Below are 20,548 nucleotides of genomic sequence, written 5' to 3'. Positions count from 1 at the left end.
TAGATGGCATAATGACGGAAGCTTTTTGGATTACACTGTCATTTCCGCATCTGTACTTGTGACTCATTATTGGTAGAACACAACACTGGTGACGGGGCTAGGATGCAGGAAAGGCAGTTTAATCCAAAAAAACTTCACTTACAGCTTGAGTTTACGTACCAGGGATGACCTTGTATCTGGTTACAAGTAATGGTTTCCAGTTTGTATTTCAGTGGATGCAGGAATTCTTTAAGACTTTGACCATTTCCCAACAGAAGACAGACTTGTATGCATTACAAGCCCACAATCTTGCTGAGCAATAAACAAAGCGGTGAAGTCGTGTCCACAGCACAATAGATCTGAGGGTACCTCTAAAAGAGGTTTTGCGGGAAACCTGGTGAGTTCATTGGACTACCTTCTGTAGAGTGATGATGCAAACACCATGTGCATGTCAGAAAGGTAGCATGGCCTTTCTGAGCTCAATCCTGCCTGGTTGGGGAAGACATGAGAGTAGAGTCAGCTCCAACTATGCCATTTGGAGAGACAGATGAATGGTCTATCAGTAGAAATACATGAGTAGGTACCAATGTTCACTGGTATACTGTGTCAAGAAACCTAGATGGAGAAACAAGTGTAAGTCCTAATATAAGGGCCAGTTTGCTATAGTAGAAAGTGGAAAGAAATGTGTTGTGGGCACGAGATATTTGGATTATATCTGATTTAGTGAACTGTGAGAGTGAGTGACTATAGTCATCTCTGCACTGATTTGCAAGTTTTCCCCTTTGTCTTTAAATTTCAAGTCCTACGCTAGGGTCTAGGAACAGAACATGGAGGCCAAGAGGCTTCACCGTGCAGTCCTGCTGATTCCTGCTCTAATTAGACTTCTCCCCATAGTGACACTCTCTTGAGGAGATGTATTTGGTGGAAGAACTTTGTGGAACCTTGAGTTGATCTATGGGTGCCTGGGGAGCCATCTTATACTTTTGTTTCTGGTATTTCATTACTTTTTCCTTCGTTTCTCTTGGTTATTTTCCTTTCGTTTTCCTTTTATTGTTGTACTAGGGAGTGGAATGTGTTCTGGGCTGTTTCCTTTTACCTCATACATTTAAGTGTCTTCTCTAAATCCATGCAGTGCCTTCTATGTGATATGTAACGGCATTATGTCAGCGTGGAAACCGAGTGTTCTGTGTTGTTGGGAGTTGGTGAGATACCTTGGCTCTTGTATATTGGTTGTGTTATGCTTGAAGCTTTTTTGGATTAAACTGCCTAACATCCTAGGATGCTTACTTCTGGCTCAGGGAGGACCTGGCACGGCAGTTCTAACTGGAATGTTTCCATGGGGAGCAGGGTCTCGACTGATTTCCATATGGCTGGGTCCAAATCGGAATGGTGTGGCGAGCAAAAAGATCAATTGTTTTAGGCCCAGATCTGTGACTGGGGATGAATGTTTGAGATTGTTCAACATTCCATCCATCATCTGTTCTTTTTGCATTTGTCGCCTAAGTCGGAAGAGTATGTCCACGCTTGGGTCCTGTGCTCACTATGCCACCGGATTCAAGCTAGCCTGGCTGATGAGGGTTGATGCCCCTAAGTTTGACCCTGAATGCTTGTTTTCTGTCCAGGGAGGACCTGGCCTCGCAGTTTGGGCTGGACTGTTCCCATAGAGAGCAGGGTCAAGAATGATTTGCAAATAGCTAGGTCCAAACTGGAATGGCCTGACAGGCAATAAAGACAATGGATTTCAGCCCATATCTGTGACTGGGGGTGTGTGATATTGTTCAGAAATCCATTCACAATCTGTTCTTTTTGCATTTATCTTGTATTCTGGACACACAACTCAGTATTGACTAAACTAAACTTTTGGAGCAGGTTTTTGACCCCCTTCACCGGCCATCCCAGTTTAGGGTGCGATCTGTCACTTGCCTCACTGGTAATTTTGAGGTGTAAATCCCTCTAAGTTGTCTCAGCCTCGTTTCAATCAGTGTTGCTTTCATCTTCAAAACCTATACGGTACGCTATCCTTATATATGGATACCCCAACGATGCTTAATCCAAGTAACTGTCCTGGACTTGGTGTTTGAAGACACAGAACTGAGAAAGGCATTGTTGTACTGAGGAGTTTGGTTGTTTTGCAGTGGAAGACTTCGAAGAACTACTTTGAGGTTCACATTAATTCTATATTTAGGATTTTCTCCCAGTTTTTTTATTTTTTTATTTATTATTTGATATTCTTTGTATTTTTAACAGTTGTATGTTAAAGTAGTGTTCACGCCTCGTACTTGTTCCCTGCATGCCAACCCAAACTTCTAGCACACTTCCGCCTGAAGGATTTCCGGCTTTGCAAGCGTAAAGTAATGTAATTCAGGCTGCTTGGTTATTCTGTCCTAACTTATGGGGTCCTTGCGTTAGGCTAGGTCACCTCATGGGGTTTTTCGGCTTTACTTGGTGCCACTCCTGCCTCCGCTAGTTTAAAAAAACAAAATACCCATGAATATTGCTGGCAGCCACACAGATATGTGAGGCAGTAATCACCTCTCATTATTGACATTTTTCTCATGCTGCAGAAGCCCACATGGTCCACCAGGCCTATCCTATGTCTAAGAAGGAAAGGAGGTAACAATGAAGAAATCCAGACATGATTTCCAGTGAGGTCTACTTAGTTGTCTGGAAGATGTTATTACTGCTCACACTGAACAGTCCATTCCATCTGTAGGGAAATCATTCCTACTCAGTTTTGTCTGCCCACTGTTCCTGGGGTGACCATATTTTTTGTCAGTCCGGGGTGTATGGAACTAATTCCTGGTCTCCTAGAAGTACACATTGTTCCAGAGGAGGGTTTGTTACAGGTCATCTTAAAATGTCCATCAGTCTTGTGGGAAACAAATTAATGCTCACTCTGGGTTGACCTTTCTTTGTAGGTCATTTTCCTGGTCTCTCTGACCTGCCCATTGTTCCTGGTAATGCAAGGTGATGTGCATTACTTCTGCAGGTGCTTCATTTCTGCTCACAATATATCTCATCAATATGTGGCTGCCACGTTCTCGCAGAATTTTTGTGCTTGTTGCTGTCTGTATGTTAATTATTCCAGTGAATGTTTTGTTGCAGGATAGTCTTATGTGTCCCTCCCTCGTCCAGGGGTTAGTCACGGTGATGCAGGCCACTGCTCCTGTGGGAGGTCTCCTTCCATGCACCCTTGTGACTCTCCACTGGTTTCTCAGTCCATTTGGCTGGGGGGCTTCACTTTGCTTTTTTGAGAGCCTTATCCTGATCACCCAGTTAATCTTTTGCTCTTGTGGAGACCTCAGTTTTGGGTCCATAGTGCAAATTTTGGGGTATAGGAGTCTTCAGTGGGAACAAAAATTACAAGAATGTTAGTAGGCAAGAAAACATACATGTTCTGCTTACTCTGAAACGAAACAAGATGTGCTTCTGTCGCCTGTGCTGCATTTTCATGTCTGTATAAATCTTCATTTAATTTAACTTCTATTTGCTGAAAATCCTGTGCAATGTTGGACTGCATTAAAGTCTAAACCCAGTGGCAAAATCGTAGATGGTAAGGTAACCCAGCCGCTTAGAACTAACTGAAAATTATCAGTTGAGCAACCTGTATGTCAAAGGTTTGGATCCTGACTTTCTGTTACAGCCTTTCATCCTTTTGAATTCTGTTAGATGAGGATATTAAAGTTGTGGGGCACCAAGAGGAATTACAGTTTTTGGTGGGCGCTTTAAAAATAATCTGTGTCAGTATATTGGCAATATAGGCTGCTAACTTGAATGTACATTTTCTCTGCTGACTTACTGGGTGTAGGAACTTTGTTCTTGTGCTTTCTTGGGCTAAATTGTGATCTTTGGCATTTCTGGTAGTCTTCTTGACTGTTAAACTTGATTTGTTGCCCTCTGAATAGTTCCTCTCATGAAAGTTGATATTCCTTGTACTCAATTCCGATGTCTCGTCTACCTTTCCAGAGTGAGTACAGACAGCGTGGCTTTCAGGAGGTGATCACCCCAAATATATTTAACAGCAAACTGTGGGAGACATCAGGTCACTGGGAGCATTATAGCAAGAACATGTTCTCCTTCCAGGTGGAGGATGAGATGTTCGCCCTGAAGCCCATGAACTGTCCCGGTCACTGGTGAGTGATAATAAGCAGCAGTGTGGTGCCAAATTATTATATGTTGGTTGCAAGAAATGCACATACTCAATAAGGTGACTCACTTCTAGGCACACCTCATTTAGAGGATCCTGAGAGCAGAGAAGTGAGGTTATGATTAATTATTGTATTAGTGCTGATGGGAGGTAAGAATTTGAGCAGTAATACTGAGGTGAACCCAAGCCAGACAATGAGTTAGAAACCTCAGACCCTCGCACTCTGGGTATGGGATGTACTAAGTTCTGGGACCACAAATACATCCCATCTAAGCATTGAATCTTAAGTCCATCTTCTCTCTTCTGTAAATCTTTGAAGTATTGAATGTGTACCAGACTGCCAAACAGGCTGCTATTGGGAGTGATGAGCAGCCATATTAAACTATTTTCTGTTGAGTCTTACAATAATAGGGACATTTTATTGCTAAGAAAAGGTTTCTTCTCTGTAAGATTGATCGTGAAGCTTGATAACTCATTCACATGGTTTACCCAATCCTGCCATCTGATTGACCGTAGCACTGTTTTGTTTTTTTAAACACAAAACCCAGGTAAAGTCATGTAAATGTCTCTACATAACCAGATTATCCATGCGCCAATGAGCAGAACTCAATAGTACCCTTCTTTTTACTTCCATCTTATATTCTATTTTTTTTGGTCTCTTAACTATTATTTCAGGTATTCACCACTTTCTCGCATGCACATATTATTTATGGGCCATATTTTGATCGCTGTTCAACTTTACTTAGCGAGTCAGACTTTTCTTTTACAGCCTGTGCAGGAGAACTAAAACCTAACATATGGAGTGAAGTGAGAATTTTTCTGCAGAGCTATTCTCATGGTAACTAGAAGGGAGACAGTGGAAATAAAAGCTCATTGAGAATGCTGGTGGGATGCTTAGTAATCGTTAAGTTTAAAGGCTGCCGTTTCTTGCTGTCATATGCTAACTCGAGTGTAAAGGTGTAGAATCTATGCGCCAGATTTACAAGGCCCTAGCGCCACGGGAGTGTAACTTCTTGTTATGCTCTGGTGGCGCTGTGCACTGCACCGTATTTAAAAGGTGGCGCTAAGCCACTTTTTGTGCCTTGTAAATACGTCCGCTTCACACGCAGCACTTTCGTAGGAAGGGGAGTGCAGTGAGTGTTGCTGTGGGAGTTCCACAGCAACACCCATTGCATTTTGACGCTACCCCAGATTTACGAGGAATCGTCCATCCCTGTCAGCGCCAAAATCTAACGCCACTCCAGGGGTAGCGTTAGCATGGCACAATGAAGAGAAATGCTTTAATTTCTCCTCGGTTTTTGGTCTTTCAATGTGTGAAAGAGCAAGTCGCCATAAAAGTTTGTTTTTGTGCAGGAAGATGTCCCTTCCTGCACAAAAACAATCTCCCCTGCAAGGCAGCCATCCTTGCACCATGATGCAAGGGTGGCTGTTTTGGCGCTCGGCAGCAAACTTAGTGCCGGCGCAGGGGGAAACACATGGGCGTGCTGTATTGTTAATACAGCTCATCCCTGCGTTTTGAAAATGATGGAGCGCAGCGCTGCCACATTTGGCGAAGCGTCACGCTCCGTCCTTTTCTTGTAATTCTGGGCGGATGTATTTTTGGATGGTATGATTATCAATTCTCTGCTTCTCTTTTCTCAGTTTGATGTTTGACCATCGGCCTCGGTCATGGAGAGAATTGCCCCTACGCCTGGCTGATTTTGGGGTTTTGCACCGGAACGAGGTCTCCGGTGCCCTGTCCGGCCTTACTCGTGTGCGCCGCTTTCAGCAGGATGATGCTCATATCTTCTGTGCAATGGAGCAGGTAAGGAGCATGAGGGTCTGGAGAGCCAACGCAGTAAGAAGAGACTAGGAGATGAAGTACATTACACTTATCGCTATGCCATCTTCGAGGGGAATGATACAAAAGATGAAGACAGGAGGAAGGAATGCATAAACAAGAACATGGAAGTGGCCAGCCTAAAGAACATATCTTTGCAAACAAGACCTAGCAGGTCTGGCAACTTCTGTTTCAGTTCACCCAGTCACCCCAGCAGCACTATGGTTTTTCTGTGTAGGCCACTTTAGATCCCTGGTTTGCAATGCACTGCCCTATGTCACCTCTTAGTCACCAGCCTCAAGTATTACTTCCGGTTTTCCCAATTCTTGGCTTTTTGGAGCAAACGTCCCTGCATACAGTCCATGTCACTTCTTCTTCAATTTCCTTCTTTGTTTCCTTTGTAGACATATTTATTGTATACATTTCTGAAATTCTTGTGTTGTTCTTGTTGTAGAGTGGGTGTAATGGTGATAATGGAATTTAGAAAGCGTGCATGTAGGCGAGAATGTGATGAGGTGGAGAGGGAAAAATTGGACAGTGGATGGTTGTTGCTGGTTGGAGGAAGGGGACTGGGGTTGCTGTATCCAACTTGCAAGGTCTTTGGCGTACATCCACTCAAATTCCTGCTTCATTTTTCTGGGGCAGCCCTCACAAGCTCCAACCCTCTGTACTGCGAGCCCGCACTCTGCACCCGGTCACCTCTCACTCTACTCACCTCGTTGCTTCCCTGTTCCTGAAGTTCCCCACTACTATGTACCGCTCTGTGATCCCTTTAAATCCCTGCCATGCTCAGGAGGTTAGGGTACCATTGCCAGTATATTTGGTTCAATGGGTCTTTGTGGAACTAGTTGCATCCACTCCAAGGGACTTTCTGCAGACTGGTAAGAGAGATGGGTGAAGTGATGATGGTATGAGGGAGATCAGAGACTGAATAACAGGAAGGTCAGAAGAAGTTATCAAGAAGGAGGGAAGTTGGTATTAGAGTGTAGCAGAGAAGAAACTTTATATTGACCTGCCTGACCATGATCACCCAAGCGCAAAAATCTCCTAGTGACATCGAGGTTTAAACTATCAACCACTGAAGCTGATCCCACTTCAGGCTCCTTTAAATGCAAGTCAGTGAAAGTTTTAGCTAACAGTCTAGTGTATTGTGAACACTAATACGTTCCCGTCAGTATGAAGTACTAGGATTCTTACGGTACAAAGGGAGTTTGTCATTTATTAAGGTGGAGAGAGACCAGTGGAAAGTTTTTTTTATTTATTATTTTTTTATCTTTTTATTAGTTTTTGGTTAACAAGTTGCCCAACCATGGGGCATCCTAAATAGCGCATCAATGTCATACATTTATACATGGATCACCATTAAGTGATAAAGAAAAGTAACATTCAATGGTACAGTCGCTTTCCTTTTGCATCATCCTTAGCATTGATACTTTGTAAGGAACACAGCCATATTTCGTTTCCTGTTCCAGCTCTTGCTGGGGGGGAGTGGGGGTGGGGAGCGTTATCTCCTATGCAGTAGTGCTTTGTCACTCCTCGCGTAGGCCTTCTTGTCCCATCCCGCTCACTCGCTGATTAGCTCCATAGTTCCCCCCTCAGTCCCTTCTTCCACCTTGATCCCGAGGCAGCCGCTGCTGCTGTTGCCACCTCCCCGGTACCTACTGTGCGCCCCTGTGCGGCAGAGGATTCCGCGACCTGCGTTTAGAGCACCAGGAGGTTAGCAGAAAAAGGACTCAACAGCAGTACATGCATGTGAAGGGCAAAAGATAAAAGTAGAGGCTCCTTCAACATCAAATTTATTGTGGATGAAGATATTTACACATACAGACATTTATTAAAACATATCTCTAAATAATACGATTAGCACGCTCATGGGGTCCGTGCTCTCATATATCTTTCCTCAGTAGATCTGCTGTAAAGTTGATAAAGTCGCTTTAGAGTGTCTTCTAACTTCACAAAACGAATTTTCAAAGCAGGTTTGCGGTGCACAAAGGCATTTTAATGTGTACATAAGGTACTTCCCAGCTTGCAATCATTTGTACCAATCTGTTTTAAATAGTCAATGAAGCATATTACCAATAAGACAGTATTTATTTGTTAGAGTCAACATATGTGCTTACTTCATGATGTATTGTGCTGTTTGTCTGATTAAGGGGGAGGTTTCATTCAACATGCATTGATTCCCTCTCATTACAAAAATCCCAGATCAAGCAGTCATTTTATGTTTCCATTTTTACGTCTGTCACTTCTTTCCAAATTTGTACGCGCAAAAATACACCCATTATCTTTCTACCAGTCATCTCTTCCTGTCCTCTGACACATTTCAGAGGGTGAGGAGGAAAATACTGCTCTGTTCCTTTATGTGGATGCGGGAATATGAGCATTAAAAGTTCACTTGTAACAAGGGCAAAGGTGTGTTCAAATGTGTGCAAGGTTACATTAAAAAAAAATCTCCCAATAAATCCAGTAAATAATTTTGGTTAACGATAATGTTTGCATTGTTGGAAGCATCTTCTTGTTGTTTCTGTGATAATGCAGATGTCTTCTTCTTCACCAGTTAGAAGCGGAGATTGCTGGCTGCTTGGAGTTCCTGCGGGCGGTGTACTCTGTCTTCGGGTTCACATTTAAACTCTTCCTGTCTACACGTCCAGAAGAGTTCCTTGGACAAGTGGAGACCTGGGACCAAGCAGAGAAGGTGAGATTATGGCACTGATATGGTATACAGTGATCCACTGCAGTTATGCGGCAAGGAAGGGCAAACTTATGTAGCAGGAAAAGGCAATTTACGCGGCACATTTTTTAATAGTATTATTTCATTATTTCTGCATATTTAAACTTGGTAACTCTATCTGGGTAATTATTGCACCTCATTAGTACCATTTTAGTACCCAAATATAGCAATAAGAAACAAAAGGGTTACCAATGTAGCTTTGCAAAGGGCCTTTCAGTGCGCGGAATACATGTTGCTGAATGTTTAGTTACATTTCTGAGCTGGAAAACACATTTTTTGTTAAAATCTGCAGATTATGTGGCTGATGATGGATTATGTGGCAAATGCAGAAAATCTATAATTTTAATTTAAAAAGTATTTTTATTAAAACTTCAAACACAGTCCGCATAAATAACACTGTTAAAAATGGTATTACCACCTCATTGCCCCCCGAGTACCCCATAGTTATTCCATAGGATGCTTCGTCCTCATTTGGGATCCCCCTCATGTCAATAAGGCAAATCTATAACTATGCGAACATTGCTTCGGCCACACAGTTGCATAATTCCAGTAGCTTTGGGTATACAGCAGTGCTTCCCAAACATTTTACAATCACAGCCCACTTTTTAGAACAAATGTTTGGCCCCACCTAGATTCAATGGACATCAGGCAGCTGATTTATTGGTAATGTAACCTAAGGATAGTGCAATAGCGCACTGTCATTTAATCAAAGCTCATTTTCTACTGAAATGGTCACTACATTTGCACGGACACATCATTTGACTGGATAAAACTATATTGCACACAAATGATAATGTGTGCAAATCTGATTTCACCAGGTAAATTGTCTTGATTTCTTCTGATCCTAATAAAATCTTTGTTTCCATCACACTTCACAATTACAAAAAAAAATGCTTCATTTTTGATTTCCTGACTGCTGAATGTGCACAGTTCATGTATATTTTATTGTGTTCCATATAAATGATATCATACAGGCTTTCCTTTCACACTACATGTACCTCAGCAAGATTTTCAAATTTTTCACTGTTTTTCTTTTCTCACTGCAAAGTGAGAGGAGTTGTAATTGCCAGTCCCATGTTAAACAAATTAGCACGAGAAGACTTAGCCCAAAATTCGACCTCTGTCCCTGAAGCACAGCTAATGTGACAAGACAAATACCAAATTTAAAGGCATCAATATTTATTGCTTGGACTTGTGTGATCCACCACAAATCGGCTCAAGACCCACCGCTAGGTTGCAACCTACAAGTTGAAAAAAACTGGTATACAGTAACAGTCATTCATCAAATGTTTGCAGCTTACCCAGGCTCTGTGACTTCCCCAAGCTTAGATCAATGAGGGTTGAATGTGAATATCTGACAGAGATATCCAGTTGCATATTCCTTACCTTCGAACAGTGGCTCCCAACCTCTGGTCAGGGGACTCCTTGGAATCTGCTAACCCTCCTCAGGGGGTCCGCGACTGCTTAGAAAATAAAATAATATTAACAGATTAATAACATGTATATAAATATAGTGGCTTGATGTACAATTACATTGGATGCTAAAAATTAAATTAGTACCCTCATATTGATATGTGGGAGCAAGTGCATGCGCATCAAACAAAATATCGAATGGACGATGTGCGACTTCAGTTGAATTTAGAAAAGCTCCAACCTTCCTATTAAAATGTATATTATTTTTTTGTTTTCTTTTCATTTATTTTTGTTTGCAAACTAAATAAAATGTGTTATCATTTGTGTATGTGCTAGATAAACGCTTATTTTTGTATTTATGTGCTTTGTTTTGCTTTTCAAATCGTTGGCAGTGTTTAGTCCGCCCCCTCCTACCCCCAGCTTCCAGTAATGACTCAGTGGGTGGTCCCCGGATTCCAGTTATGATTCAGTGGAAGTCCCCAGGTTCCAGTAATAATAAAGTGGGGGTCTAAAGAAGTCAAATGGTTGGGAGCCACTGCCTTAGAATTTCCCCCACGCGTCAGTCCGGATCTGGAGATTGTTCTCGAGCAGCACCCCTGCGTGCCGTTAGGCTCCGCGTCCGTTGCTGGCATCATCTGAGCCGGATATGACACTGTGGGTCCTATATGGGCAACACCCCTGCGTGCTGGCGTCAGTTCTTTTCAGCCCGCGCTGATCCATAGAAAGAGCTACCCTTCAGTCACTTTTTGAATGTTCTTTATTTACTTTTGTGGAAGCTTTTTTAGGTTGAGCCTAGGCAGCGTGCATGCGCTGTCTGCAAGACATCCTGTATTCAGTCTATGGGTTTTAACCACGACCGTATTGGCATTCATTGTTTCTTGTGCTTGTATTAAATGCTTCCTTTTTATTGGTGCATTTTCTAAATGTCCCTCCTTTGTGTGCTTAGTTCCCTCCCTGGCAATTTCTGTTGGCCATCACACTATGTCCATGCTTCCTCCAGTTACAGCAAGTGATGGCCCCTTCTACCGTCTGTTCATTGCCGCCTTAGTGCTCTTTTTAGGTTGTCCAGTGAAAAAGACTGTGTTTGGAAAGGCACCGGTTCAGGTATGGTTTGTGATTTTGCTTTGTTCTTGGATCTCTCTCTCTCTCTCTCTCTCTCTCTCTCTCTCTCTCTCTCTCTCTCTCTCTCTCTCTCTCTCTCTCTCTCTCTCTCTCTCTCTCTTACTCCTCTCACTCTCTACTTCCTCCTCACTCTCTACCTCTCTCAACCGCTACCTTTCTCTCCCTTACTACCGCTCTCTCTAATTCTACCTCTACCTCTCTACTGCTACATTGCTATACTTCTACACTGCTATCTCTCTCTACCTCTCTCTCCTTCTACCTCTCAACCTCTCAGTTCTACCTCTACCTCTTTAGCTATAGCTCTACAGCTCTCTACCTCTTAACCTCTTTCTACATCTCTCTCTACCTCTACACCTGTCTCTCTACATCTGTCTTGCTACTTCTAGCTCTACCTCTTTCTGTACCTCTAACTCTATTTCTACCTCTCTACATATCTCTTTAGACCTCTGTCTCTCTAACACTCTCTCTACCTTACTGTAACTTTCACTACCTCTACCTCTTTCTCTCTAGCTCTCTTTCTCTGCCTCTGCCTATCTCTCTACAACTCTCTACACCTGTTTATACACCTCTCTCTAAACCTCTCTACTTCTCCCTACACCTCTCTCTACCTTTACCCCTCTCTCTCTACCTCTCTCTACAACACTCTACCTCTCTATCTATACCCCTTTCTCTCTACCTCTCTCTATAACTCTACCTCTCTCACTACCTCTCTGTACACCCTTCTACCTCTACGTCTCTCTCTACACCTCTCTCTCTACCCCTCTCTCGCTGACTCTCTACATCTCTCTTCCTCTGTCTACTGTTCTCTACTTCTCTCTACCTCTCTTTCTACCTCTACACCTTTCTACCTCACTTCCTCTCTCCCTTCCTATCACTGTACAACTCTCTCTCTCTACCTCTCTATCACTGTCTCTACTTCTCTCTCTACACCGCCTGCATTCTCTCTACCTCTGCCTTTCTCCCGTCACCTCTCTCACTCTGCACCTCTCTATACCTTTCTACCTCTATCTACTGCTCACTTCCTACCTCTATCTCTGTCTACCTCACTTTACCTCTGTCTGTCTCTACCTCACATCTCCCTCTACCTCTGTAACTGTTCCTCTCTCTATCCCCTCTCTCTCATTACCTGTGTACCTCTGCCTACCTCTCTCTTTACCTCACTCCTTACACCTCTCTACCTCGCTTTCTTCTTCTCTACACCTCTCTCTACCTATCACCCTCTACCTCGCTCTACCAATCTCTACACCACTCTTTCTACTCCTCTCTAACTCTACCTCGCTCTACACCTTTCTACCTCTCTCTACCGCTCTTCCTCTCTGTACACCTCTATTCTTACTCTACCTCTCTCTCTACAAATCTCTTCTTCTCTCTCTCTCTCTGCACACCTCCCTCACTCTCTCTCCCTGTCTCTCTCTAACTCTTCCTCTCTCTACCTCCTCTCTCTCTATACCTGTCTACCTCTCTTTCTCTCCCTCTTTACCTCTCTCAACACCTCTCGCTACCCATCTGTACCTCTCTCTACACCTCTCTCTAACTCTTATCTACGTCTCTCTACACCTCTCTACCTCCTTCTCTGCCTCCCTCCACCTATTTCTTTCTACCTCTCTACCTCTCTTCTCTACACTTCTCTCTTCCTCTCTCTACACCTCCCTCTCTCTCTCTACACCTCTCTCTACCTTCACCCCCCTCTCTCTACAAAACTCTACCTCTACACCTCCCTACCTCTACCCCTTTCTCTGTACCTCTCTACACCTCTCACTCTCTACCTCTCTCTCGCTACACCTCTCTCTGTCTCGCTGCCTCTCTACACCTTTCTCTTCCTCTGTCAACCGTGCTCTACCTCTTTCTCTACCTCTCTCTCTCTCTCTCTCCACGTTTCTACCTCTCTCTCTAAACCTTTTTCTCTCCACACCTCCCTATCTTTACCCCTCTCTCTACAACTCTCTCTCTCTCTCTCTAGCCCTCTCTCTACCTCCATCTACACCTCTCTACCGCTACGTCTCTCTCTCTACCTCTCTCGCTACTTCTCTACACCACTCTCTCCCTCCACCTCTCGCTTCCTCTAGCTACTCCTGTCTCTCTACCTCTTTCTACCTCTCTTCCTCTATACCCCCTCTCTCTCTACAACTCTCTCTTGCTCTCTACTTCTCTCTCCCCCTCTCTCCAACTTTTCCTCTCTACCCCTCTCTCTCTCTGCTTGTCTCTTACTACCTCTACCTGTCTACCACAATCTCTCTTTGCCTCACTCTGTCTCTCTCTCTCTCCCCACCTCTCCTACTCTCTCCTTGTCTACCCCTTTTTACCGTTCTCTCTAACTCTTTCTCTACCTCTCTATATTCTTTCTACACCCCTCGCTACCTCTTTCGCTACATCCCTCTCCCTCTCTTTACCCTTACCCCTCTCTTCTACTATCACTCTCCCTCTCTCCTTCTCTCTCTCTCTCCTTCTCTCCCTCCTTCTCTCTCTCCTTCTCTCTTCTCTCTCTCCTCTCTCTCCTCTCTCCTCTCTCTCTCTCTCCTTCTCTCTCTCTCCACCTCTCTCTCTCTTCTCTCTCCCTCTCTCTCCCTCTCTCTCTCCCTTTCTCTCTCTCTCCCTCTCTTCTCTCTCCCTCTCTCTCTCTCTCCTCTCACCTTCTCTCCTTCACTCTCTCTTCTCTCGCTCTCTTCTCTCTCTCCTCTCTCCCTCTCTCTCTCCTCTCACTTTCTCTCCCTCACTCTCTTCTCTCGCTCTCTTCTCTCTTCTCACCTTCTCTCTCACCTCTCTCTCCTTCTCTCTCTCTCCTCTCTCCACCTCTCTCTCTCCTTCTCTCTCCTCTCTCCACCTCTCTCTCTCCTTCTGTCTCTCTTCTCTCTCTTCTCTCTCTCCTCTCTCTCTCTTCTCTCTCTCCTCTCTCTCCTCTCTCTCTCCCTCTCTCTCCTCTCACCTTCTCTCCTTCACTCTCTCTTCTCTCGCTCTCTTCTCTCTCCTCTCACCTTCTCTCCTTCACTCTCTTCTCTCGCTCTCTTCTCTCTCCTCTCTCTCTCTCCTCTCACCTTCTCTCCTTCACTCTCTCTTCTCTCGCTCTCTTCTCTCTCTTCTCTCCCTTCTCTCTCTCTCCTCTCGCTTCTCTCTCCTCTCTCTCTCTCCTCTTTCTCCTCTCTCTCCTCCTCTCTCTCCTTCTCTCCTTCTCTCTCTCCTTCTCTCTCCTCCTCTCTCTCCTCTCTCTCCTTCTCTCTCTCCTTCTCTCCTTCTCTCTCTCCTTCTCTCTCCTCCTCTCTCTCCTCTCTCTCCTTCTCTCTCTCCTTCTCTCTCTCCCTCTCTCCTTCTCTCTCCCTCCTTCTCTCTCTCTCCTTCTCTCTCTCCTCCTCTCTCTCTCCTTCTCTCTCTCCTCTCTTCTCTCTCCTCTCTTCTCTCTCCTCTCTTCTCTCTCATCTCTCACCTTCTCTCACTCTCTCTCTTCTCTCACCTTCTCTCACTCTCTCTCCTCTCTCACCTTCTCTCACTCTCTCTCCTTCTCTCTCTCCTCTCGCTTCTCTTTCTCTCTCCTTCTCTCTTCTCTCTCCTTCTGTCTCTCTCTCCGCTCTCTCTCTCTCCTTCTCCCTCTCTCTCCTCTCTTCTCTCTCTCTCCTTCTCTCTTCTTTCACCTCTCTCTCTTCTCTCTCCTCTCTCCTTCTCTCTCCTTCTCTCTCCTTCTCTCCCCCTTCTCTCTCCTTCTCCCTCTTCTCCCTCCTTCTCCCTCCTTCTCCCTCCTTCTCCCTCCTTCTCTCTCCTTCTCTCTCACCTCTCACCTCCTCTCTTCTATCTCACCTCTCTCCTTCTCTCTTCTCTCACCTTCTCTCCCTCCTTCTCTCTCTTCTCTCTCTCCTCTCTCTCCTCTCTCCTCTCTCTCCTCTCTCCTCTCTCTCTCTCTCTCCTTCTCTCTCTCTCCACCTCTCTCTCTCTTCTCTCTCCCTCTCTCTCCCTCTCTCTCTCCCTTTCTCTCTCTCTCCCTCTCTTCTCTCTCTCTTCTCTCTCCCTCTCTCTCCCTCTCTCTCTCTCTCCTCTCACCTTCTCTCCTTCACTCTCTCTTCTCTCGCTCTCTTCTCTCTCTCCTCTCTCCCTCTCCTCTCACTTTCTCTCCCTCACTCTCTTCTCTCGCTCTCTTCTCTCTTCTCTCTTCTCACCTTCTCTCTCTCCTCTCTCACCTCTCTCTCTCTCCTTCTCTCTCTCTCCTCTCTCCACCTCTCTCTCTCCTTCTCTCTCTCCTCTCTCCACCTCTCTCTCTCCTTCTGTCTCTCTTCTCTCTCTTCTCTCTCTTCTCTCTCTCCTCTCTCTCCTCTCTCTCTCCCTCTCTCTCCTCTCACCTTCTCTCCTTCACTCTCTCTTCTCTCGCTCTCTTCTCTCTCCTCTCACCTTCTCTCCTTCACTCTCTTCTCTCGCTCTCTTCTCTCTCCTCTCTCTCTCTCCTCTCACCTTCTCCTCCTTCACTCTCTCTTCTCTCGCTCTCTTCTCTCCTTCTCTCTCTCCTCTCTCTCTCCTCTCGCTTCTCTCTCCTCTCTCTCTCTCCTCTTTCTCCTCTCTCTCCTCCTCTCTCTCCTTCTCTCCTTCTCTCTCCTCCTCTCTCTCCTTCTCTCCTTCTCTCTCTCCTTCTCTCTCTCCTCCTCTCTCTCCTCTCTCTCCTTCTCTCTCTCCTTCTCTCTCTCTCCCTCTCTCCTTCTCTCTCTCTCCTTCTCTCTCTCCTCCTCTCTCTCTCCTTCTCTCTCTCCTCTCTTCTCTCTCCTCTCTTCTCTCTCATCTCTCACTCTCTCTCTTCTCTCACCTTCTCTCACTCTCTCTCCTTCTCTCTCCTTCTCTCACTCTCTCTCCTTCTCTCTCTCCTCTCGCTTCTCTTTCTCTCTCCTTCTCTCTTCTCTCTCCTTCTGTCTCTCTCTCCGCTCTCTCTCTCTCCTTCTCCCTCTCTCTCCTCTCTTCTCTCTCTCTCCTTCTCTCTCCTTCTCTCTCCTTCTCTCTCCTTCTCTTTTCTTTCACCTCTCTCTCTTCTCTCTCCTCTCTCTTCTCTCTCCTTCTCTCTCCTTCTCTCTCCTTCTCTCCCCCTTCTCTCTCCTTCTCCCTCTTCTCCCTCCTTCTCCCTCCTTCTCTCTCACCTCTCACCTCCTCTCTTCTATCTCACCTCTCTCCTTCTCTCTTCTCTCACCTTCTCTCTTCTCTCTCTTCTCTCCCCTCTCTCTCTTCCTCTCTCTCACCTTCATTCTTCTCTCTCCTCTCTCACTTCTCTCTCTCTTTCTCTCCTTCTCCCCTTCTCTCTCTCTTCTCTCTTTCTTCTCCTCTCTCTCTCTTCTCTCTCCTCTCTCTCTTCTCTGCTCTCTCTTCTCTCTCTCTCTCTCCTTCTCTCTCCTCTCTCTCTCTCTCCTTCTCTCTCTTCTCTCACCTTCTCTCACTCTCGTCCTTCTCTCTCTTCTCTCACCTTCTCTCTACTCTCTCCTTCTCTCTCTCCTCTCGCTTCTCTCTCTCTCTCAATCTCGCTTCTCTCTCTCTCTTCTCTCTCTCTCTCTCTCTCTCTCTCTCTCTCCTCTCGCTTCTCTCTCCTTCTCTCTCACCTCCTCTCTCTCACCTCTCTCCTTCTCTCTTCTCTCACCTCTCTCCTTCTCTCTCTCTTCGCCCTCTCTCTTTCTCTCCTCCTTCTCTCTCCCCCTCTCTCCTTTCCTTCTCTCTTCTCCTTCTCTCCTCTCTCTCTCCTCCTTCTCGTCACCTTCTCTATCCTCCCTCCTTCTCTCTCTCTCCTCTAGCTCTCTCACCCTCTCTCCTCTCCTCTCTCTCCTCTCTTCTCTCGCTCACTCTCTCCTCTCTTCTCTCCTTTCTCTCATTCTCTCTCCTCTCTCCTTTCTCTCCTCTCGTCTCTCTTCCTTCTCTCGCTCTCACCCTCCTCTCCCGCTCTCCTTCTCTCTTCCTCCTCTCTCCTCTCTCTCTCTCCTTCCTCTCACCTTCTCTCTCTCTCCTCTCTCTCCTTCTCTCCTCCTTCTCTCCCTTCTCTTTTCTCCCTTCTCTCTCTCTCCTCTCTCCTTCTCTCTCCCTTCTCTCTCCTTCTCTTTCTCCTTCTCTCTCTTTCTCTCTCTTTCTCTCTTTCTCCCTCCTTCTCTCTCTCCTTCTCTCTCTTTCTCCTCTTTTTCCCCTCCTTCTCTCTCTCCTCTCTTCTTCTCTCTCTCTCCTTCTCTCACCGTCTTCTCTCTACTCTTTCTCTCTCTCCTTCTCTCGTCCTCGCTTCTCTCTCTCTCTCTCTTCTCTCATCTGTCTCTCTTTTCCCTCTCCTCTCTCTCCTTCTCTTCTCTCTCCTCCTCTCTCTTCTTTCTCTCCTTTCTCTCTCTTCTCTCTCTCTTTCCTCTTCTCTCTCCTTCTCTCTTCTCTCTTCCTCTCCTCTTCTCTCTCACCTCCTCTCTTCTCTCACCTCTCTCCTCTCTTCTCTCCTCTCTCTCTTTCCTCTCTTCTCTCTCCTCCCTCTCTCTCTCCTCCTCTCTCTTCGCTCTCCTCTCTCTCTCTTCTCTCTCTTCTCCTCTCTCTCTCTCTCTCTTCTCTCTTTCTCTCTTCTCTCTCTCTTTCTCTCTCTCTCGTCTCTCTTCTCTCTTCGTTCTCCTCTCTCTCCTCTCTCCTTCTCTCTCCTCTCTCTCTCTTCTTCTCTCACCTCTCTCTTCTTTCTCCTCTCTCTCCTCTCTCCTTCTCTCTCTCTTCCTCTCATCCTTCTCTCCTTCTCTCTTCTCTGTCTCCCCTCTCCTTCTCTCTTCCACTTCTCACCTTCTCCTCGCTTCTCTCTCTCTCTCACCTTCTCTCACTCTCTCTTCTCTCTCCTCGATCCGCCTCTCTTCTCTCTCCTCTCTCTCTCCTTCTCTCTCTCCTTCTCTCTCTCCTCTCTCTCTCTCTCTCCTCTCTCTCTTCTCTCTCCTTCTCTCTCTCCTCTCTTCACCTCTCTCTCTCTCTTTCCTCTCTCTCTCTCTCTCTCATCCTCTCTCTCTCTCTCTTCTTCTGCTTCCTTCTCTCTCTCTCTCTTCTCTCCTTCTCTCTCTCTTCTCTCTCCTTCTCTCTCTCCTTCTCTCTCTCCTTCTCTCTCTCCTTCTCTCTCTCGCTTCTCTCTCTCTTCTCTCTCTCTCTCTTCTCTCTCTTCTCTCTCTCTCCTCTCCTTCTATCTCACCTCTCTCCTTCTCTTCTCCTCTCTCCTTCTCTCTCTCTCTCTCTCTCTCTCTCACCTCTCTCGCCTCCTCTCTTCTCTCTCACTCTCTCCTTCTCGCTTCTCTCACCTCTCTCCTTCTCTCTCTCTCTCCTCTCTCTTTCCTTCTCTCTTCTCCTTCTCTTCTCTCTCTCTTCTCTCTCCTCCCTCCCGTCTCTCTCTCCTCTAGCTCTTCCTCTCCTCTCTCTCTCTCTCTCTCTTCTCTCTCTCTCACCTCTCTCGCCTCCTCTCTTCTCTCTCACCTCTCTCCTTCTCGCTTCTCTCACCTCTCTCCTTCTCTCTCTCCTCTCTCCTTTCCTTCTCTCTTCTCCTTCTCTCTTCTCTCTCTCTTCTCTCTCCTCCCTCCCTTCTCTCTCTCCTCTAGCTCTCTCCTCTCCTCTCTCTCCTCTCTCTCTCTTCTCTCTCTCTCTTCTCTCTCTCTTCTCTCTCCTCCCTCCTTCTCTCTCTCCTCTCCTCTCTCTCCTCTCTCACTCCTCTCTTTCTCTCGCTCACTCTCTCTCTCTCTTTCTCTCATTCTCTCTCCTCTCTCCTTTCTCTCCTTCTCTCTCTCCTCTCTCCTCTCTCTCCTTCTCTCTCACCCCCTCTCCCTCTCTCTCTCTCTCCTTCTCTCTCTCTTCTCTCTCTCTCCTTCTCTCTCTCCTTCTCTCTCACCTCTCTCCTCTCTTCTCTCTCTCTCTCCTTCTCTCTCCTCTCTCCTTCTCTCCTCTCTCCTTCTCTCTCCCCTCTCCCCTCTCTCTCTCGCTCTCTCTTCTCTCTCTCTCTCTCTCCTCTCTGTCTCTCTTCTCTCCTTCTCTCTCTCCTTCTCTCCTCTCTTCTCTCCTCTCTCTCTCTCTCTCTCACCCCTCTCACCTCTCTCTCCTTCTCACTCTCACCTTCTCACTCTCCTTCTCTCTCTCCTCTCTCCTTCTCTCCCCTCTCACACCTCTCTTCTATCTCTCCTTCTCCTTCTCTCCTCTCTTTTTCTCTCTCTCCTTCTCACCATTCTCACCTTCTCTCTCTCCTTCTCTCCTCTCTCTCTCCTCCTCTCTTCTCTCTCCTTCTCTCTTCTCTCTTCTCCCTCTCTTCTCTCTTCTCTCCTTCTCTCTTCTCTCCTTCTCTCTTCTCTCCTTCTCTCTCTCTTCTCTCCTTCTCTCTCTCTTCTCTCTCCTCTCTCTCTCACCTCCTCTCTCTTCTCTCTCCTCTCCTCTCTCACCTCCTCTCTCCTCTCTTCTCCTCTCTCTCTCTCTCTCTCCTCCTTCTTCTTCTCTCTCTCTCCTCTCTCCCCTCCTCTCTTCCTCTCTCCCTCCTTCTCTCTCTCCCCTCTCACCCTCTCTTATCTCTTCTCTCTCACCTTCTCTCTCCTCTCACCTTCTCTCTCACTTCTCTCCTTCTCTTCTCTCTCTCTCTCTTCTCTCCTTCTCTCTCTCTCCTTCTCTTTCTCTCTCCTTCTCTCTCTCTCTCTCCTCTCTCCTTCTCTCTCCTCTCTCTCTTCTTTCTCTCCTCTCTCTCCTCCCTCCCTTCTCTCTCTCCTCCCTCCCTTCTCCTTCCCTCTCTTCTCCCTCCTCTCTCTCCCCTCTCTCCTTCTCTCTCACCTCTCTCCTTCTCTCCTTCTCTCTTCTCTCACCTCTCTCCTCTCTCTCTCGCCCTCTCTTTCTCTCTCCTTCTCTCCTTCTCTCTCCTTCTCATTCTCGTCTCTCCTTCTCTCTCTCCTTCTCATTCTCTCCTCTCCTTCTCATCTCTCTCCTCTCCTTCTCATTCTCTTCTCTCCCTCCTTCTCATTCTCTCTCTTCTCTTCTCTCTCTCTTCTCTCTCTCTTCTCTCTCTCCTTCTCTCTCTCTTCTCTCTCTCCTTCTCTCTCTCCTCTCTCTCCTTCTCTCTCTTCTCTCTTCTCTCTCTCTCCCCTCTCACCTCTCTCTTCTCTCTCTTTCCTTCTCTCTTCTCTCTCCTCTCTCTTCCTTCTCTCTTCTCTCTCCTCTCTCTCTTTCCTTCTCTCTTCTCACCTCTCTCTCTCTCTCTCCCTCTCCTTCTCTCTTCTCTCCTCTCTCTCTCTCTTCTCTCTCTCTCTCCTTCTCTCTCTCTCCTTCTCTCTTCTCTCTCTCTCCTTCTCACCCTTCTCACCTTTCTCTCTCTCTCCTCTCTCTCTCCCTCTCTCCCTCTCTCCTCTCTTCTCTCTCCTCTCTCTTC

At 46.1% G+C, this 20,548-nt stretch overlaps 1 protein-coding gene across 1 annotated transcript in view; it reads left to right on the top strand.

The window, feature by feature from the left end:
* The window catches only part of LOC138267178 (threonine--tRNA ligase 1, cytoplasmic-like), a 239,383-nt gene that overhangs the window by 165,307 nt on the left and 53,528 nt on the right, over positions 1 to 20,548 (top strand). Inside the window, exons 11-13 of the mRNA XM_069216029.1 lie at positions 3,946 to 4,112; positions 5,768 to 5,930; positions 8,503 to 8,640. Of these exons, the coding sequence (XP_069072130.1) occupies positions 3,946 to 4,112; positions 5,768 to 5,930; positions 8,503 to 8,640 (468 nt within the window). The remainder of the gene's footprint in view (positions 1 to 3,945; positions 4,113 to 5,767; positions 5,931 to 8,502; positions 8,641 to 20,548) is intronic.

The sequence above is a fragment of the Pleurodeles waltl genome, chromosome 12 (genome assembly GCF_031143425.1).
Source record: "Pleurodeles waltl isolate 20211129_DDA chromosome 12, aPleWal1.hap1.20221129, whole genome shotgun sequence".
In the NCBI taxonomy this organism is placed as follows: Eukaryota; Metazoa; Chordata; class Amphibia; order Caudata; family Salamandridae; genus Pleurodeles; species Pleurodeles waltl.
The sequence above is the reverse complement of the archived record's forward strand: the minus strand, read 5'-3'. Positions and strand labels throughout refer to the sequence as shown.